The following is a 22,392-nucleotide window of genomic DNA, read 5'->3' as shown; positions in this document are numbered from 1 at the left end:
GACATCTTATTCTTTTTAAAAATGTTAAACATTGGCATTGAAAGCTATTTTCAGCATTATAACAATTCCACAGCATAGATCCAGCACATCTGTGCATCATAGTCTGAACCGGCTTTCTCCTCTTGGATGCTGCTGGCCTCTGTTTTCATGGCAGCAGATTAGGACTTTAATGTTAAGCATTCAAACTATTCTCAAATTTTAAGCAACTTGGGAGCTGATCCAGAGGATCCCTATATCTATTTTCAGATGTCACGATCTTGCCAGCTTAAAATTATGAGAGAGTCACTAATGAGTAGATGTGGAGCATTAGGAAGGTTTTGCCTTTAAGATGGTATGAGATTTAGATCCAGCGGATCTGATTCTTATTCACTCCCCATATTTGTCAGACCAAAGGTCCAGGAGGCATACCATTCTGTTTTTGACAGTGGCCAATCCAAATCATTAGTACCTACAGTCTCCTATAGGGTAGATCCCCATTCCTTGCTGTTCACATGCACAGATAAGTGGTACCTTTCCCAAGTCCACATGGCTAATAAGCTCCTAAAGGAAAAAGTCTATAAACCATTTTCTAAATGTCTTTGTAAACCTAGCTGTTCAAACAGTGTTGCGCACATATTGGGCCTCTTACTATAGATTCTTTAGCAATAATTAGCTGGTAGTAATGGTGCAGTTGGAAGGTAATTTTATAAAGGCATTTCCACAGATATATATACACACACGCACTACTCATGGGGGAATTCTGTGCTACTGTGCAATGCAGAATTTGTGTAGAATTCCCCAACTTCCACCGCCAGACTGCAGAATTCTGCCTTTCCCATGCTGCAGAATTCCCCAACTCCCACCTCCATAGACCGCAGAATTCTGTGTTGTGTAGAATTCCCCAACTTCCACCGCCAGACTGCAGAATTCTGCCTTTCCCATGCTGCAGAATTCCCCAACTCCCACCTTCATAGACCGCAGAATTCTGTGCAGTCCGCTTTCTGCCTGCTTCCCTTCCTCCCTGCACACTCGGTGATCCAGCACAGCTGCAGGTCGGGCTGCTTCCTCCTCTGCCACCTTGCTCCTTGGCGATTCCTTTAAATTGTGCAGTTGTACGGAGGTCATGAGGCTCAAAGAAGCAGTTTGGCCTGGGACAGCAAAGGAACAGGAAGCAGCCTGTGCGGCAGTGCAGCTTCTCCTCTTACCGCGCTGGAACGATGAGTGTGCAGGTGGGGAGGGGGCTGAAAAAAAGTGGATGGTGTGTATGTGTGCGTGCGTGCGTGCAGATGGGGGGGGGGCTGGAAAAAAGGTGGGTAGAGTAAGAGGGAGACTGGAAAAATGTGGATGAGGTGTGTGTGTTTGCCATGGGAATGGGGTGGAGGTCTGTAGGTGGGTGCATAGGAAACTGCTATGGTGATGGTGAAGGTATTTCATGCCACGGGGAGATGCTAGCCCTTATAATAGGGGAATTCTGCACAAGAAAATTATAAACTGTGCAGAATTGTTTTCTTTATTTTTGCACAGAATTCCCCCAGGAGTAATCTAGCAGTATCAAACATATAAACGGCGAGTGACCGTACTCGCTCGCAAATGCGCAGTAGAGACTTCCCTCTCTGCCCCGCCCCCGCTTTAATACGTGATGATGGGGGCGGGCAGAGAGGGAAGTCTCTACTGTCATGCTGCAGACGTCGGAACCGCTCCTCCTCCCCCCGAGTCGTCGCCGCCACTCCATCTGGCCAGAGCACTGTGAACTTACATCAGCACTGTTGAATAAAAGCATAAAAAAATTGGAGTGGAATGCTTCAAAAAAAACATGCAGAGCTAGCTGTTTCAACACTAAATCTCCTGGGACATGATGGGGCCCACATTAGCCAGAGGCAGGCTCCAGAAAGTCTGTGGGATAGAAGGTAGGGGGGTAATAGAAAGCAGATGTTCTGCACATGATTAACAGTTTTGTGGTATTCAGAGACTTGCACAGGATGTTGTATAGTCAGATGCCAAAGAAAGCTATATAAGACCAATGAGAGATCTGTGCCTTTAAGCATTCTCTGACTGCTTTGTCTGAACATGCTTCCTGCATACCTCATAAAAGGTATGCAGTACAATTGTAAATAAACTTTTTATATTAAATCGTCTAGTCTTCTCTTCAAAGTGGCGAGCCAGCCAGGAGTAGGCCGCAAACGGAAAAGAGAAGGCGAGACGAATAACAAATTAAGTGTTTGTTGTTAATGAAGTTTTTTACAGGATTTTGAGAGAGCAAGCGTTGTTTACGCCTGATTACTGTGTACCACTGAAGTGGACGTGATCAACCTACTGACGTGAACATACAGGCTACGACTCCTGAGCTTGCTAAAGAGAAATAAGAAGACGCGTGAGTAAGCTTACATTGTGGACTTATGTATATTTGTTTAGCTTTGTAGTTTTCTGTTTTGTATAATTTCTTTGTTTAAGTGCATTAGTATATTTTTGTAGGTTGTGGCTTTATAGGAGAAATTGTAATAGTCAGAATAAAATGAAAGGGAAAGGGACTTCCGGTGGAGCTGCCGGCCAAAATGGCCGCCGCACATTGAGCTCCGCAAAGTCGCGATCGGGACCTCCAATAAATCAGCTGTTTTCAGCCCCCATTAAGGTCCAGCTAGAGGACGGGTAACGAGGGAGGAAAAGAGAAGGCGATCCGACTCCCTGGGAGGGGAAACAATACAAGCGGCAAACCGCAGCGGCGCGAACTGGCAATAGCGAGTCTCCCTTCCCCCATACCACGCGGCGAGAAGCGGAAGCCAGAGGAATACCCGAACGCAGACCGCTACAGGATCGGAGCACAGGGACAGATCGGGCAACGTTTTACATGCCGAAAAAGTGAGTCCTTATCGAGGCAGAGGGTGCTGGCAACGGATGGTGGATCTGTGACCGGGAGGATAGACAGCGAGAGAGCTGGAACTGATGCAAACAGCAGTGGAAGAGGGGGAAGGAGAGGGCATAGCGCAATGTAAGTAGCACAGACTTTAAAAATCATATTCACCAGAGGACAATAGCTGGCACAGTTGCTTCAATGACTGCAGTAAGATCAACAGAAGACGATGAAAGCAGGATAAAGCAGAATTAAGAGAGCAGCCTGGAATTTAAAGAGACAGGAACACCCTTCCTCAACAGCTCTACTTTCAGTCTTGGAAAGACTTGTAGGAGGTGAAAAACAACATCAGCCCTTATAGGGCGGCTGAAATAGTGGAGCAGAATTAGTTTTCTACCATATAGAGGACAAAAGAGTGCCTGGGAAGCTATTCGGATTTAAAGACAGTAAAATTTTAAAAGCACTCATTTATTATATTGTGCATGGCGACCCGAGGGTCCAAAAAAGAGCCGGAAAAATCTAAAGGAGGAGGCTCAAAGATGGCGGAGAAAAATTCCCCGTCGTCACCATCGGTGAGTTCCGCCTGGGCTTCGGAATAGTGGCGGAAGTTAAGCTAGCGGTGGAGGACACTCTAAATCACCAACTTCAACAAATAATGGACAAGTTGGATGGCATGGATCAACGGTTCACTACATTCACAAAAGACTTCCAGGAGGTCCAGCAGAGACTGGGAGAAGTGGGAAACATCAGCACAAGAATCCTCCACGGCAATAGAAGGACTTACTAAAAAAGTAGCAGCCTTGGAAGATAAAGTGGATGATTGGAGAACCGCTCTCGACGGAAATAACCTCAGACTGGTAGGAATACCAGAATCAATAAAAGAGGGGGATCTGAGAGAATATCTGGAGTCCTGGCTTGCTAAGATGTTGCACAATGAAAATACAACTGGACCCCTAAGAATAGAACGAGCACATCGTTTAGGACCCAGGAGATGCCCAACGACCGACCGAGAGTGGTTATCCTGCGTATGCTCCACTACCAACATAAAATGGCGCTACTCACTGCTCTTAGGAAAGGAGCACACTCCGAGCTAGAGGGTCATAAATACTATGCTTTCAAGACTATTCTACTAAAGTCTCTCTTTTGCGCAAACAGTATTCGCAGGTCTGTGGAAGACTGCATAAACTACAAATCCGTTTTGGTCTATTATACCCAGCGAAACTACGCATTCAACATAATGGTGTGGTGAAGTTTTATGAAACAGTGGAGGCAGCTCAAGCGTTTGTGGATCAGCTGGAGAAAGACAGACCGAGTCCTTCCACAGACAAGTAGACTTTGTTGGTGAGAGGAAAACTTGAATAATGGCGAACAGGGTGGTCAAAGAGTTGATACTTGCTTCTGTTGAAATTGAGTTAAATTTCTTTGAAATGGTTAATGTTGTTAATGTTGTCATTGAAGTTCCATTGCATACAAAAGGGGGGGAGACTGGATACATACATGTTAAAAGGGGTCCCCGATCGGAGACACGGAAGTTGAGCACCTTAGGTGCCCAAAAGAAGTAGGGGAAGACAGAAGTTGGGTGGGATAAGGGTGGGGCTAGGGGAGGATTTTTTGAGGAACTATAGCTTCATGGGCAGTTTGGAGAAACAGGGGATATACAGTTGGTTTAAGAGCCACATTGGGAACTTCACGATATAGAGAGATACTAAAAGGACAGCGAGGGGGGGTATTGGCTGGGATGCCCCCATCGCTCAATACGTGCAGGTCTCCATTTGGTGTATAATCTGAACAATGAGTTCACGTAATGGCACTTAAGATGGTGACCTGGAACGTGGGTGGCATCTCCTCGCCGATTAAGAGACAAAAGATACTCCAAGCATTACACAAACAAAAAGTAGACATAGCTTTCCTTCAAGAGACGCATTTGAACGCGAAAGAACATGAGAAATTACGTAGGTGGTGGGTTGGAGATTACTACGAATCCCCGGCGCAAGCCAAAAAAGCAGGAGTTATAATATTAATCAAAAAAGGGATTCAAGTCCATACTCATAAGATTGTTGCAGATGCGGAGGGCAGATATGTACTTGTACACTTAACAATAGAACGACAAACAGTAGTGTTGTGCAATGTATATGCCCTCAACACGTATAATAAAACTTTTTACAAAAAACTCCTGCAACACCTAACAGGCTTTGATGGAATTCCCATGCTAGTAGGGGGAGACTTTAATGCAGTGGCTGATCCTAGGTTGGATAGATCACATGGGGAGAAGAGGGGGTCGGGGTCGGATTCGAGAGGTATAAATATGTTAAGTGAGGTCCTAGACTTGGTGGATGTGTGGCGGACTCTGCACCCATTAGAACGGGATTTTACCCATTTGTCCCGCGCACATGCCACCATGTCACGAATTGACTACATATTCCTTTCACGCAATTTATTTACAAGGCTGCGGGAGACAGACATAGGTCCCATAAAAATATCTGATCACGCGATGGTAACTGCAGTACTGGAGCCACCCGAGCCCGCACCAGGACAATTTCAATGGAGATTCCCTACTCGGCTGTACACTGACAGAACATTTCTAAACTACATAACACAGAAGTATAAGTATTTTCAAGAAACTAACCAGGAGCATAGGGACAACCCAATTTTATACTGGGATACAGCTAAAGCCGTACTACGGGGAGAGATTATAGCATACACGAATCATCAAAAAAAGGGTACGGGAGAAGGAGTTGTTTAGATTAGAAAAAGAAGTACAAGATGCGGAAAGCATATGGGCGACATCATAGTTTGCAACTTAAAGCCCAACTTTTAGAATTGCAGCAGGCCCTAAATGAAGGGATTCATCAAAAGGCCCAAAAAAATTATGCTTATTACAGATACCAACTATACAAATATGCCACAAAAATAGTAGGATGCTCGCAAGGTTGTCAAAATCTAGGCAAGGGCCCTCAAAAATAGACGCCTTGTATTCTCCTAGTGGGGTATTAGAGAATACGGATGTTCAAATCAATAAAATCCTGGTAGACTATTACACGGCATTTATACTCGCCCCCTGATCCACCCCCGTTAGATAGCGAGATATACTTCAGTAGACAAGACAACGTCCGAGTGGACCCGGACGGTCTGGCTATGTTAAATGCCCCCATAACAAATGACGAAGTAGCGTGGGCAATACAGCAGGGTCCTTTGGGGAAGGCCCCAGGCCCAGATGGATATAGAGGGGAATTCTATAAAATGCTGAGGGAGGAGGTGGCACCACCACTCACAGATATGTTTAATACCATAGTGCAGGATCAACGAATGCCTCCCTCCTTACGACTAGCACAAATTATAGTAATACCGAAGCCGGGACGCGATACGAAGAAACCAGAATCCTATAGGCCGATTTCGCTTCTTAATTATGAGGCCAAATTATACGCTAAAGTCTTAGCCAACCGATTAGCCCGTATATTGCCAGATATTGTTGAGGAATCGCAAGTGGGTTTTGTGCAGGGCAGAAGTATTACCAAGAATATCAGGAAAATACTTACAACGTTGGAGGTAGTATCTAACCAGGCCATACCATCCGTGTTAGTCAGCTTTGATGCCGAAAAGGCATTTGATAGAGTGGTGTGGGATTTTTTGTTTGGGACGTTAGAAGCATATGGAATAAGCGGGTTTTTTCAGGAGGCAATACGGGCGTTATACTATCTTCCACAGGCCCAAATGTGGGTTAATGGAATACTATCTGCCCCTTTCTCGTATATCGGGGAACTAGACAAGGCTGTCCACTGGTCACCGTTGCTATTCGTATTAACATTAGATCCCTTGATCAGAGATATTCAAGGGAGCCTGATGTGAAGGGGAGTGGCGGTGGGCGCAGAAACGTTCAAGATCGCAGCATTTGCAGACGACCTATTAGCTCATCTGACTAATCCAAGTACATCATTGGCAGCTTTATTAGAATGTATGGTAGAATATGGGGATTTCTCAGGTTTTAAGTTAAATTTGGAGAAAAATCAGAAGCATTGCTGGGTGGGGAGAAGCGCGAGGAGAGTGGCAAGGCCGTGTTCCCTTGAGATGGGCAGATGGGTCCTTTCGTTATTTAGGAGTGCAGTTTGTCCATGGACACCTCAAAGTTGTATCACCTGAATATAGAGAAACTGCTACAGGATACAAGACACTCTCTTGAGCGGTGGAGCCATCTGCCCCTATCACTTACTGGGAGAATTAATATGTTTAAAATGTTCATCTTCCCTAGATGGCTCTACATCTTACAAGCCATACCAATACACTTATTAAGAAGAGATATACGAAAGTTAAATAGGATTTGCAGGAAATTCCTTTGGGATGGGAAGAAGTCCAAATTACGTTTAGAATATCTTTATGATAATTGGACACAAGGAGGCTTGGGATTACCCAATATTCAAAGATATAACCAGGCCTGCTTACTGAGACATCTCAGAGACTGGGTGCTAGGCACAAATCAGTATACCCCTATTGGGTGGGAGAGGGCACTGTATAGGCCTTGGCATATGAATTTTCTTCTGCAGGCTAAGTCAACTAGTTTACCGTCTGTATGTAAGAACAGTATTTTATTACAACCTTTAAGACAGATCTGGCGTATCCTAATGATGGCTTGGAATCATAATCCAAATGTCAGTGATCAGTTACCTCTTCAAGGGAATGGGGACTTTCAACCTGGAATGGAAGTAGGGACCATTAAAAACTGGGCAGAAATGGGAATCACTTTAGTGGAACACTTAACCAATGCGGATGGAAGGTTGTATACATTCCAAGATCTACAGCAGAGGTTATCCCTAACAAACAAGGATCACTACACTTATAGACAATTACACCACTACTGGTATAGCTTAGATCAAGAGGCTCTGGGTACAAAAATGGGTCAAAAGCTTAGGGAATTTTTAAAGGGGGATGCATACGATCAGGTTTCCATATCTAGTTTACATAAGGCGCTTCTGTCGCTTTGCCCACCTCGCAATTATGAAGCACTTACTGAAGCCTGGAGTAAAGACTTGGGATATGAATTGAAAGGAGTAAATTTTACGAAACTGATCATAGATATCCCAAAACAGGTGGGGGGGGGCGGAGCTGCAGGAGAGTCAATACAGAATAATACACAGGGGGTACATGACACAAACACAAGCAGCGAGAGCGGGGTGGACACCCGATGCCCAATGTTCCAAATGCAACAGAGGACGGAATACCTTTTTGCATGCATTTTGGAGGTGCGATAGAGTAAAAATATTTTGGAGGGCGGTGCATAATACCTTGAGAGTATCATTGATCAAAAATACTCCCATCCTGGAGAGGAGCACTTTTAAATAGAAGGACAGCCTACGGGATTTCGGATAGGAATTTGGAACAATTGATATGCAGGGCTTATGCCGTGGGGAAAAAATGCATACTTAGACATTGGATGCAGGAGGTGCCGCCCTCCTTCTGGCATTGGAGAAATAGGTTTCATGAATTGATGTTATGGGAGGCCAGGGAAGCCCAGGGCACTTCCAAGAAAAGAAAGAAGTTTATCTCCATCTGGACCAAGTATATACAAAGTATATCCCATAAAGCGAGAAGTGCAATATTAAATAAATTTTCCACATAGGGGATCATAAGGTGGGAGAGGATAATGGCAAATAGAGTTCAATAACACAATATAAGGCAGAGCACCTTAACCAACACTGTAACACAGGGTGAGTGGGTGAAGCAACTGAATGGCTCATGAAGTGAAGGTGGAATATTTCATGATAAAGGGGGGGAGGGGGACGGGGATGGAAGGGAGGGAGATATTAGATAAGGGGTTAACAGCAACTCAATACAAGTTATTATTTTGGAAAGTGCAGATAGCGGACAATGTTTATTGATGTTTATTACTCTATTTGATATAAGGAATAGGTTACAGACAGTATTAAGGGGGGGAGGGGGGGGAATTGGGAAGAAAACTGTAAATCAATTTGATGATAATGACCGCGGAATTAATGTACATATGACTGACAAAGTTAAAACTGTTATGTATTTAATCAAAGAACTGTATTAATCTGTGGCATCATCAATAAAACTTTGAAACATAAAAATGAAGGGAAAGGGGCAGATAAGAAAAGAACAGCCCCCTGTATATGCTATGTATTTAGATTTAGATATGTTCAAAAATGCTCCCCTTTGCAGCATGTCATAGAATTATTCCCATTAGAAAAAAAACAGATTGAAAAAATACATGAGAAATGGTATGATGCAAAAGATTCTTTTTTGAGCTGTCTCAGTATGGATCGTTTGAAAAATACAGCAAGAGCGGGAAAAGCAACCTTTTGTTCAGCCTGAAGGTTGAGGAATGTCATCTGTTTTTGATTTCAGTCGGGTGTCTGGCTTTACAGGTTAAAAGGTCAGGAAGAACTGAAATTTTTTTTGTTCCTTTTAAAGATTGTTTTTAGATTAGATTTAAATAAGTTCTTTGTCTTATAGGGAATTCTGATCTCTGTTTATTTTAAAATATGTGTTATTCTGTTTCTAGTTCTCTATGTGGAATGTCTTTGCAATTTAACTTTGTTTGACATCTTTTTTAAGTGAGATTCCTGCAGTGTTAAGAGATCATCTGTCTTGAATTAGTCACAGTCCTAGCTAGTTCTGTGTGTAGGTTAATAGAAGAGGTGATTTAAAATCTTAATAAACATCTGAACAATATGATTTGTCAGCAATATGGTTACTATGCTTCAGAATGTTATCAGAATGCAGGAATGCCCCAAGTACAAATGCAGACGCAGCAAGGATTAATGCCACAAGTAGTAGGGATGCCTGTGAGTGCCCCGCAGGACTGCAATACAGCAGCCGGTGATGCAATCACAGGGGACCAGGGGCTGCAGGTACAGAGACAAGGCACTGTAAATGCTTTTCCAACTTGGCAGAATATTCCAGACCAATGCTATTGACTGGAAGCAGACCAGTGTCAGGAGGAGGGAATGATTTTCAGATTAGACACAAGGGAACCCTTATTACATTGACAATTGGCAAATATGGAACTCCTGTGAGATTTTTGATAGATACAGGGGCGAGTACCGTCTGTGTTGTGTGCAAACCACAGGGAGTTAACTTTCAAATCCGTATAGAACAACAGTGGGATTTACGGGATAGAACAAAGAAAAAGGCTAACAGAACCCACTCTGGTGCGCTTGGAATGCCAACCGCACGGTTCAAGGGAGGCTGTGGTACCCTTTTTAGTGGCACCTGATTGCCCAGTAAATTGTGTGGTAGAGACTTATTGTCCTCAATTAGGATTGTGTTTAGATTTTGGAAAATAAGAATACCAAGTTTGCTCACCATGGTTCAACAGTTGAATAATGAAAATAAAGTAAGGGGTATGGAAGAATTACCACAACATATTTGGAGTACAAGTGATTCACCATATGGACTAGCCATAAATGCAAAACCCATAAGATAGAATTAATAGAAGGGGCAAAGGGGCCGAAGCAAGACCCTTACCCCATACGACCTAAATTAGTATCCAAAAACCCGGGAGCACATTGATAAATTATTGAAATGTGGTATTATTGAACCTTCAGTATCCCCGTATAATACCCCATTGTTTCCTGTCCCGAAAGGGGTGAAAACAATGTAAGGATAGTACATGATTTAAGAGAGCTAAATGAGGTTACCAAAAATCAATTTCCATTTGTGCAAATCCTGCTACACTTTGCACACTCAGAATATATATGCATATAACACTGTGTATTGACTTGTCTAATGCATTCTTTTCAATACCTCTTCATCCAGAGTCTAGGGATTTGACGTCATTTATAGTACAGAATGAGGCATACAGGTGGACTAGGATGCCTCAAGGCTTTACTGATAGTCCATCGGTATTCTCCAAACAACTAATGATGGATTTAAAGGATTTCAGGAGTCAATTGCCTGACACGGTGTCATTGTTGTCTATGTAGATGATATTCTACTGTCTGCTGAGACTGAAGCAGAATGCTAGATTGGACTACAAATTATTTTTGTTATTAGGAGAGTTAGGATATAAATGTAACAAGGAAAAATGTGTTATAGCCCAATCTACTGTCACCTTTTTAGGACAAAATGTTCAGCAGAACATAAGGTCATTATACCTGAAGTTATATCTATTTTAAATGAAACCCGGTACCAGCAAACAGTTACCCAGTACGTGCTGTTTTGGGAATGTTAAATTACTGCAGACAATGGATACCAAATTATACACAAAAGTAATGAGACTGTATAAAACATTTGAAACTGCCCGCAGCCACACCAAAGAATACACTAATTGTATTGGAAGAACAGGATAAAATAGTGCTGGCTAAGATTGTGAGGGATTTATTATCTCCAGGACCGTTAGCAGTAATAGATATCCAATCACCTGTGCATTTGTGGGTAAAAGACATGGGAAATAGTTGGGCAGCTATGATTAATCAAAACAATGAAGTAAATGCACCAGTAGCTTTTTTGTCAGGCTCTTTTAATCATGTGGAAAAAGGAATGAAAGAAATACCAAAGTTACTGACAGCTATAGTGGCTGCAGTAGGTAAATGGAGAGCAACAAATGCCTTTTGTTCCTATTGTAATACATACCAACCACACGATTAAAACGCTGTTGAGCCCTAGCCAAACGGCATTGACAGCCACTAGATTTGGAAAATATCAAGCAGTACTTGTAGGACAAGATATAAGATAATACCATTAACTAAAGAACAGAGAAATAAGATAGATCTGCTTTTTCCTGTCGATCAAGAGGTGAGAGTCGATACTATAGAATATCCTACATTTCACTGTCTTACTTTTGAACCCTTATCTGATGGGTTAATATGGTTACAGATGGAGCTTGTGAAAGGACTGTTGCAGGCTTTGCTGCGTGCAGGTAGATGAGAATCTAAGAAAGATAATGCAAGTACAATAAAAACCCCTCCTGATCAGACTGCACACTCAGGCTGAACTTTTAGCCGTTATTACGGCCTTACAACACACTGATATGACTCAAAATGTCACTATATATACTGGATAGTGGTTATGTTGCAAGTCACTACAGTATCATATATTAAAATGGCAGCGTAGAGGGGATGTATAACAGTGCAGGTAAAAATTTACAACAGTAACACATATTGGAAATGCTGTTTGAAATTTGGCAAGAAGGGAACGTGAAGGTAGAAAAACTGCAGTTGTGTGGACCCCGGCCCCACTGAAAAGCCAACCTTTGAGGCACTAGGTAATGCAATGGCTGATGCAGCAGCAACGGAGGTGGTTAAGCAAAGTGAAAAGAATTTTGTATAATACTAGACAGACACAGGAAGGGCCACTTACGAATGTAGATAAGATTGAAATGTGGCAGCCAGAGGGACAGGAAAGTGAAAAATGGTTTGAAGAGAGGATGTATGAAATTGGGAAGTGATTATGGTTTAATGCAGAAGAAGGATTACCTTGTATGCCAATGAGCCAGGCGATTAAGGTATTGGCTGGTTGGCATGCAACCATGCATTGGAATAAAGAAACAATGAGGCAACAGTTTGTGCAAAGATTTTGGACTTTAAAAATTGATAACTTGATTCAACAGGTTGTGCAGAATTGCATGGTATGTAATATTAACATACCTAAACGAGGTCCTAAAATATCGCCTGGGACACTTCCAATACCAGAAGGCCCAGCAAAAGAATGGTATATTGATTTTACCGATATGATTGTTCCAGTGCAGGGAAAAAGGTATTTGTTAGTTTGGGTGGATGCTTTTTCAAGGTGGGTAGAAGCATTTCCATGTAAAAGGGAGACAGCACATGAAGTGGTACAATGCCTGGTAACTCATATTATGCCAAGGCATGGATGTCCATCTAGAATAATTTCTGATAACGGGACACATTTTAATAACAGTGTTTTGAAAGAAATGGAAACGATTATGGGTTTAACACACAGAAAGGTATCAGTGTAATCGCCCCACCTCCAATGGTTTGGTGGAACGCTACAATGGTATTTTAAAAACTAAATTGAGAGTATTACTGAAGGCTTTAAACAAGGAAACAGCAGGTAACCATATACCTGGCTTGATTTGTTACCATTAGCTTTGATGGTTATAAGGGCCCACCTAATGGGCGTACTAAATTGACCCCATTCCAAATTCAGACAGGACGTCATTTTTTCCCGATGCAGACAGCAAGTACTGATAGCACAGCTCAGTACTGGCAAAAGCTACAACCTATGTTGAACCTGACAAGTGATATGATCCGAACAAATGTAGCATCACAGGCAGGAACTACTAATGATGTTTGTGCTTTTAAAGTAGGTGACCTAGTGCTACGAAAGAATTTTACACATAAACATGGAAGGATCCTGTGTATGTAGGGCCTTTTGCTATCACGGCCCTTACTCAGACCTCTGCCCGTCTGGAAGGTCATACTTCTTGGATACATTTAGCAGATATTCGACGAATTAATAACATTGAAATGGACAAAGAATAAACAAACATCATGTCCCTAAACATGATGGTATTGGACTGTTGTTGTTTGTTAATGGACAATGAACACATATGAAATAGACTTGTTACAGTGGCCAAGATGTTGAATTTGACTGATTGTATCATATGTGCCCACTGACTGACATCATCCTTGTCCTTGCCAACTATGAATATATGGGACTACAATGATAAAATCATGTCTGTTATCCCAATAATACCTGTGTAAGAGATGATGAAAACCTTCATTGACAAATGAGACTATTTATAAGCAAGCCTTGCTTATGGACAAGTACCCACAGACATCATTTTGGTGTCTGATTAATAGTATGACAACTGAACACATTCCCCCGATAAAGTGCACTTACATGCAGAATGTTGTAACACTGATTCAATGAATGTTATGCTTTTAATTTGTGTAATTTTTAATGCCATATTAACTAATGCAATTGGGCATTATCCTTATAATTGTTCTTATATGAACATAAGAATGACAGTGTACTTCCCTTTGATGAAGCTCACTGTCTGATATTCAAAGGAAATATAAATTTTGTACCCTAGTACAATTGAATCTGTTTAATGCAACATGTATTAGCAGGTTTGCAAAGATGTGCCAGGATGTTTTTAAAATAACAATGATAACTGAAATTCAGAATAAATAGAACTTTAATATGTCAGCCAAAATATTGAAAAAGCGTGCAGAAACTGAATGCCACAAACAAGGGGGGAGGAGATTTAGAAAGGAGGTAAGAAACAGACTGGAGCTGAAACAGATGTGTTGAGGCCTGGAATATCAGTCCTCAAGAGGGAGGATGTTGAATAAAAGCATAAAAATGTTGAATAAAAGCATAAAAAAATTGGAGTGGAATGCTTCAAAAAAAAACATGCAGAGCTAGCTGTTTCAACACTAAATCTCCTGGGACATGATGGGGCCCACATTAGCCAGAGGCAGGCTCCAGAAAGTCTGTTGGATAGAAGGTAGGGGGGTAATAGAAAGCAGATGTTCTGCACATGAATTAACAGTTTGTGGTATTCAGAGACTTGCACAGGGATGTTGTAGATTCAGATGCCAAAGAAGCTATATAAGACCAATGAGAGATCGGTGCCTTTAAGCATTCTCTGACTGCTTTGTCTGAACATGCTTCCTGCATACCTCATAAAAGGTATCAGTACATTGTAAATAAACTTTTTATATTAAATCGTCTAGTCTTCTCTTCAGCACGCTAGCAGCAGGCACATCAGCAAAGCTGCCGTCGGCTTCCTTCTCTGCCTTTGTCCCGCCCTCGCCGACGTTACGTCACACGAGGGCAGGACACAGGGCAGAGAAGGAAGCCCGCCCCAACGGCAGCTTTGCTGATGTGCCTGCTGCTGTGTGCTGATGTACGTTACAGTGCTAGCTCGGAGCCGGGTGGAGGGGCGGCGGCGGCGACCGGGGGGGGGGGGTGGGCTCGGAACCCCCCCCCCCCCATTCCAAAAGCAGCCCGTTTTCACGGGCTCAACGGCTAGTACATGCATAAAATGCCTTTCCACAGCTTCATTTTAGGCACATTTTCTACAGATTGGAGCTGATGGTCTATAAAGACGCATAGGCATATATGTAGTATCTTATAAATAGGCTACAGATAGGTGTTTAGGTGACCCTCATGGTGGGTAATTTTATAACAGGGCGCAAAGCATAGAGGGTAAGGAGCTTATCTAGGCCCGATTTTATAAAGAAAAGTAGCTCTCTACTCTTTATAAAATGCTAGTATCTATGGTAGTTGGTATTCTATAAGGGATCACTTCAGTGTGTATGTTGCCTCCATCTGCGTTTAGAATGATTAACAGTTGCTAAAGTGGGATGTACTTCACAATTTAAAATATAGAATATTCCCTTAAGATTCTACAGATAAAGTTGCAGGTTCCATGGTGCGACCACACCTTCAGTATTATGTGCAATTCTGGTCGCTGTACCTTAAAAAAGATATAGCAGAATTAAAAAGGTTCAAAGAAGGGTGACCTAAATGATTATGGGGATGAAACTCCTCTCATACAAGGAAGGCTTTAAGAGGTTAGGACTCTTCAGCTTGGAAAGAGACAGCTGAGGGGGATATGATAGAAATCACTAAATCCTGAGTAGTGTAGAACAGTAAATGTAAATTTATTTTTTTTTTTTACACTTTCATAAAGTACAAAGACTAGGGGATGCTCAAGGAAGTTGCATGGTAAAATTTTAAAACGAACAGGAGCAAATATTTTTTCACTCGAAGAATAGTTAAGCTCTGGAACTTGTTGCCAGAAGATGTGGTATTGGTGGTTAGTGAATTTGGGTTTAAAAAGGTTTGACCAAGTTCCTGGAGGAAAAGTCCATAGGGATTGTCACTACTATTGGTATTGTCAGGTACTTAATGACTTGAATTGGCCACTGTTGGAAGCAGAATACTGGGCTAGATGGACCATTGGTCTGACCCACTGTGGCTATTCTTATGTTCTTATTTGCTCCCAAAGTGGCTGCATTTTCTAAAGTACCACAGTAATCTAAACAGTTAGGCTTTATGTAAGTATTCTGTATAACCCTAGGCTGAAGTACAGCTCAGATATTGTTTGTCTGTTTTAGGAGAATGAATGCTTCAGTGAGACTGAAAATTGCATCGTTGCTGGTTTGTTATCAAGAACAGAAGGATTTGTACCAGACTCTATTATTGATGATGTAATCAACACGCTTCAAAATGAAAGTATGTTTTGGTTTTAGCCTAATCCCATGTTGCACCTTGAAATGCTTAGTAGTTCATAAGCACTGAAAGGCTATAGAGTTCAAATCCAGCCTACCTGTTTCCCAAGTTTCATAATGAGTAATGCAAAATGAACAGACTTTTCTTCAGTACCTGTTATTTGATTGGCTATTAGTAATATCCGCCTCTCCCCAATTGAGTTGTGTTTACTTGCTTTGAACCATGTCAGCTCAAGACTTCTCAAAGATAAAGCTAATCTTATTGTGCTTTTCTAACATACCTGGGTTTGGGGAATAGTGGTGTCTGTTGGGTGGACTGGGGCTGTAGTTAGGAAGTGGAGTAGCTGAGAACAGTGGTGGCCAAGGCAATTGCTATATTGCAGATATGCAGGTTGCCATGTACTACCTCATCTGATCTTCACAGGTGGCTAATAATAGAAGTAGCCCTGCACAAAGCTCTCTGTCACTCCGTTGGGATCCTAAGAAGACACCTCACACTACAGAATTTATACAGGCCATGGCAGTAGTGTACCTTGCCTGCATTTGTCAAAATTAATTGATTTTGAGAGGTGATGCCCACTTCCGAATTGTCAGCCAATCAGAAGTGAGGACATTCCTGAGACATGCCCACTTCCTGCCCCTTGAATGATTTCACTGCCCAAGCCACATCCACTCCCTGCCCCTTGGATGATGTCACTGGACATCAATCTTGACCCACCTGAGCCCCACGCCTTACATAGCCACGCCCTTGTCATTCCCTGCCCCTAACCCCCACTCATTTTGTATAGTCCCACCCTTTTGATGATGTAACAGGACATGATGTCACAGCCACACCCCTTATTCAAGATGGTGGCCATTACCATATTCATCACGTCACTTCCTGCTACTAGCCGCCAAAACGTCATATCTGGTGATGTCATCAAAGGGGGAGGGGAGTGAGCATGGCTTAGACAGTGACATCATCAAAGGGGACAGGGGAGTGGACGTGGCTTAGGCATGTTCTCTCCTTGGCTGAACACCTGGAAGTGGGCGTGTCACCTGTCAAAATCAATTTTGACAAATTCAGGTGATTTACACTATTCATTTCCATAGTTTCATTTTTAAGATTCATTGATGTTTTGAATGAATGAATAGTGCTGAGTTCTGCCTTGTCTCTTGAAACTATATAGAGGCCAGCAAAATCTGGAACTCATTATATGGAGTAGTCTTTTTTTATTTTAAAGAATGGCTGTAAACTTTATTCATAGCATTTGTGGGGGGAAGTGAACCTGTATTAAAGGGCAAATAATATGCCCTAACACAACGATAAGTAGTAATGAGATGCAAAATTTGCAAATGCATGTAACGCAGCTCATTACTATGTAAATACTATACTGCAACTTGTGATGTAAATCACATGCCATAATATCACCAGCAAAATAACCCTACAGACTACCATTAGGGTTTGCCAGTGCCATGTTTGGAAGAAGGTGCCAACAAGGGTAGGTGCGCGGGAATTGATCCTGCTCACACCACTAGAAACCAAGATTTACTGTACGGTAGGCCCTGTGGAGACGGGGGATTACTTCTTAGGGAGGGGACTATTGCTTATGTGGAGGTTGGACACTGGGTGGCCCTTAGAGTTTAGGGTGGGGGGGGGCTGGGGGGCTTGATGGGAAGGGGAGCCCAAGAGGGACTTTCTGCTGAAGAGAAGGTGCTAACCATTTAAAGAGACCACACTACCATAGGGTTGCAACTTGACAGCCTGATACTCCAGGGTGGAACAATAATACTTATTGTGAGGTGGCTTGCAAGCAGTGTTATACTTTTACCATTTTAGTCAGCAACGTGAGAAACTGCTGGTTGGTAAGTTTCATGATAAATCAAGGTGCAGTAATAGCCCCCCCCCCCCCCCCTCTTTTTTTTTTTTTATTTATTTTATTATAATTTTAATTATATTCACAAGGATACCTTGTTAAAGCAATACAGGTAAAGAAATATATAATTTCAAGAATTTGTAACATTCTCATTTAAAATAGAAATTTCCATATCATCAAGCTGATCAAATCCATAGACTGGTGGGTTGTGTCCATCTACCAGCAGGTGGAGATAGAGAGCAAACTTTTGCCTCCCTATATGTGGTCATGTGCTGCCGGAAACTCCTCAGTATGTTCTCTATCTCAGCAGGTGGTGGTCACACACAGCAGCAGCTCTGGCTAGGCCTCCAAGCCTAATTCTTAGGTTTTGTTGAGTGCCTGGGGTTGAGGGCTCTTTTGAGCAAGTGCAAACCTGGTGGTGCCAGGTCCCTCCTTTTCTCCCCCCTCCCGCTGGCTCCGTAAAAAAAAAAAAAATTTGAACGTCCTTAAAGGCGTTTATTTCGACGTTTATTTAAACATTTATTGCAGCTACTCACTGGGACACCAGGTCGTTACAGCTCGGAGCGGACAGCAGGTAATTTTTACCTTTTTATAGCGGGCAGGGGGTTCCCCGATTTATCTCCACGTGGCATATGGCGTCGGAGGGCGAGGGCGTAAAGAGTCGCTCCCCGGATCGCTTGGGCGCTTCTAGAGGGGATGCGGGGGTCTTAAAGCCTGATTCGCCCTTGTGGGTGACAGTTCGTGGCCGATGAATGTCCCGGTCCTTCCTCCAGCGTGGCGATTTTTCCCGCCATAAACGCCCATCCCCCGCTCCTCGCCTCCGCCATCTTGGCCGGCCACACGGCTCGGACGGCTTCTTCTTGGGCCGCCCTTGAGGTTGGAGACATTAATGCCATGAACGCCCTTAATTTGGGCGACGGCACAAAAGCGGCTAAAGTTAAGCGCTGTTCTTCCCGCGCGGCTCCTTCGCGGAGTGTCGCGCCGGACGCCATTTTGGATGCGCAGCATGTCTCTCCTCCCCGCTCTTACAGCGCCGGTTGAGGGTGCGTCTAGGGCTGTTGCCCAGGCTGCGGAAGTACACAGTCTGGGGGGTTTCTCCCCCGAGTTTGTTTTGCTGCTGCATCAGGCCTTCCTTATGCAAAACGCTGCCCCTGCTCCCTCGTCTGGTAAAGAGGTTGAGGTTCCCAGAGGTAAACGCCCTCGGGTTGATTCCCAGGCCTTGGAGGACTTGTCTCCTCCGATGTAGATGAGGGCAGCGTATCTGAGGTCTCCCAACGGTCCTTTGCGGATTCCTTGGAGGAGACGGATCCCCGCTCGGATGGAGCGGATGACCCCTCTGCAGCGCGGCTTTTTAGCTCAGAGGATTTGTCCAACCTGTTGGTACAGGCCATGGACACTTTGAAGATTTCCTCTCCGGAGGACGTCTCTCCCTCAGCCCCTGTTGGCTCTGCCATTATGCTGGGGACGAAGCGCCCGCCTAGAACCTTCCACGTGCATGGTGCCATGCACACCTTAATTGCGGCTCAATGGGATGTCCCGGAAGCGAGCCTTAAAGTGGCTAGGGCTATGTCCTGCCTCTATCCTTTGACTGAAAGGGAACGTGAGGCCTATCTGTGGCCTACTGTGGATTCTTTAATCACTGCGGTGACTAAGAAAACGGCGTTGCCGGTGGAAGGTGGCACGGCCCTAAAGGACGCCCAAGACAGAAGATTGGAGGCGGCCTTAAGGTCGTCCTTTGAGACAGCTGCTTTAAGTTTGCAGGCCTCAATTTGTGGCTCCTATGTGGCCAGGGCGTGCCTGATTATGGTGCAGCGGGCTTTCCCCTCGGATCTTTCTTTGAGGGCTGATTGGCCGGCCCTGGAATCGGGCTTAGCCTATTTGGCAGACTTGCTGTATGATGTCTTGAGGGCCTCAGCGAAAGGCATGGCTCAGACAATCTCTGCGCGGCGGTGGCTTTGGCTGAAACATTGGTCTGCTGACCACGCCTCTAAATCCCGCCTGGCTAGATTGCCTTTTAAAGGCAAGCTGCTCTTTGGGGTCGAGCTGGACAAAATCGTGACCGATCTCGGCACGTCTAAGGGCAAGAAGTTACCAGAGGTCAGGGTTCGGGCTAGTACTCCGCCCTGGTACCCTCCAGAGGACGGTTTCAGGAAGCCCGTCGGTACCGCCCGGGCAGGTCGGGCTCCTCTGCCCCCTCTTCCTTCAAGAGGAACTTCTCCCCCAAGCAGCATTTTTTTTCGCAGAGATCGCCGTCCCGGAGGTGCTTCCTCCGGTCCTCCCCAGGGTCTCGTACCCAATGACGGGGCCTTGGTCCACGCCCCAGTGCAGATTGGAGGAAGGCTGTCCTCGTTTATGGGCGAGTGGACCACAATAACTTCAGACGCTTGGGTGCTGGAAGTCATCAGAGACGGCTACAAGCTAGAGTTCTGCCGACCCTTAAAAGACGGGTTTGTACTCTCTCCCTGCAAGTCTCCGGTCAAAGCTGTGGTAGTGCAGCAGACCTTGAACAATCTGATCCGCCTGGGGGCGGTCGTTCCGGTGCCAGAAAATCTGCTTGGCAAGGGATGTTACTCCTTTTTCTTTGGGATACCAAAGAAAGGAGGTTCTGTACGGCCTATCCTCGACCTCAAAGGGGTCAATTGGGCCTTGAAAGTTCGGCACTTTCGCATGGAGACCCTCCGCTCTGTTATAGCGGCAGTGAAGGCAGGAGAGTTCCTGGCATCCTTGGACATCAAGGAAGCGTACTTGCATATTCCCATCTGGCCTCCTCATCAACGCTTTCTGCGTTTTGCAGTACTGGGCCGACACTTCCAGTTCAGAGCCCTCCCGTTCGGGTTGGCTACTGCTCCGCGGGCCTTCTCCAAAGTAATGGTGGTCATCGCGGCCTTCCTGAGGAAGGAAGGAGTTCAAGTCCATCCTTATCTGGACGACTGGTTGATCCAAGCCCCCTCTTATGCAGAGTGCGGCAAAGCTGTGAACCGGGTGGTTGCTCTTTTGAGCTCCCTGGGGTGGATCATCAACTGGGAGTAAAGCCAGCTGCGCCCGACTCAGTCCCTGGAGTATCTGGGAGTTCGATTCGACACCCAAGTGGGCAGAGTGTTCCTGCCAGACAATCGGATTGTCAAGTTTCAGGCTCAGGTGGACTAGTTCCTAGTAGCCTCTCCTATTCGGGCTTGGACTACGTGCAGCTGTTGGGCTCTATGACGGCCACGATGGAAGTAGTGCCCTGGGCCAGGGCTCATATGAGACCACTACAACAATCTCTGCTGCTGCGCTGGACTCCGATGTCGGAGGATTATGCTGTGCGCCTTCCCTTGGACCCAGCAGTGCGCAAGGCGCTGAGCTGGTGGACGCAGACAGACAAGTTGTCTGCAGGAATGCCTCTGGTGACCCCGGAGTGGATTGTCGTCACGACAGACGCCTCTTTGATGGGCTGGGGAGCCCACTGCTTGGGAAGGACAGCGCAGGGGCTCTGGTCTCCTGCAGAGGCAAGTGGTCTATCAACCTCCTGGAACTCAGAGCCATTCGGTTGGTGTTGTTGGAGTTCATCCCGGTACTGGTGTTGAAGCCTGTACGGGTCCTGTCGGACAATGCCACGGCTGTGGCCTATGTCAACCGCCAGGGAGGTACCAAGAGCGCCCCTCTAGCCAAGGAGGCCATGAATCTATGCCAGTGGGCGGAAGCGAACCTGGAACAGCTGTCAGCGGCCCACATTGCCGGAGTAATGAAGGTCAAGGCGGACTTTCTCAGTCGCCATACCTTGGAGCCCGGAGAGTGGCAGCTATCTGCTCAGGCGTTCTTGGGCATCACGAAGCGCTGGGGCCAGCCGAGCCTAGTTCTGATGGCGTCATCGGCCAATTGCCAAGTGCCGCGCTTTTTCAGCAGAGGACGGGACCCTCGATCCCTGGGAGTAGATGCTCTTCTCCAACAGTGGCCGACACAAGAGCTTCTCTATGTGTTGCCGCCCTGGCCCATGTTGGGCAGGGTGCTAGACCGGGTGGCAAAGCATCCCGGCAGGGTAATCCTGGTGGGTCCGGATTGGCCCAGACGTCCCTGGTATGCGGACTTGATCAGGCTCTCAGTCGGCGTTCCTCTGCGGCTGCCAGTGGAGCAGGGCCTGTTACATCAGGGTCCCGTGGTGATGGAGGATCCCTCCCCCTTTGGTCTTACGGCCTGGCTATTGAGCGGCAGCGTCTGAGAAAGAAGGGCTTCTCAGACAAGGTCATCGCCACTATGCTGAGAGCGAGGAAGCGCTCTACTTCTACTGCTTACGCCAGGGTTTGGCGTATCTTTGCAGCGTGGTGTGAAGCAGGCTCACTTTCTCCCTTCACTGCTCCAATTTCTTCAGTGTTGGCGTTCCTGCAAGAAGGTCTGGACAAAGGCCTGTCGCTCAGTTCCCTGAAAGTTCAGGTAGCGGCTCTGGCTTGCTTCAGGGGCCGCCTGAAGGGTGCTTCCCTGGCTTCGCAGCCAGATGTGGTGCGCTTTCTCAAGGGAGTTAATCACCTGCGCCCTCCTCTGCACTCAGTGGTGCCTGCGTGGAATCTCAACC

At 45.1% G+C, this 22,392-nt stretch overlaps 1 protein-coding gene across 1 annotated transcript in view; it reads left to right on the top strand.

Moving 5' to 3' along the window:
* Window positions 1–22,392, top strand: part of INTS4 (integrator complex subunit 4) — a 109,670-nt gene that overhangs the window by 1,298 nt on the left and 85,980 nt on the right. The window contains 2 exon segments of the mRNA XM_030200084.1: window positions 15,874–15,911; window positions 15,914–15,991. Of these exon segments, the coding sequence (XP_030055944.1) occupies window positions 15,874–15,911; window positions 15,914–15,991 (116 nt within the window).

Source organism: Microcaecilia unicolor, chromosome 4 (genome assembly GCF_901765095.1).
Source record: "Microcaecilia unicolor chromosome 4, aMicUni1.1, whole genome shotgun sequence".
Lineage (NCBI taxonomy): Eukaryota > Metazoa > Chordata > Amphibia > Gymnophiona > Siphonopidae > Microcaecilia > Microcaecilia unicolor.
Note: the sequence above shows the minus strand (reverse complement) of the source record. Positions and strands in the feature narration are given on the sequence as shown.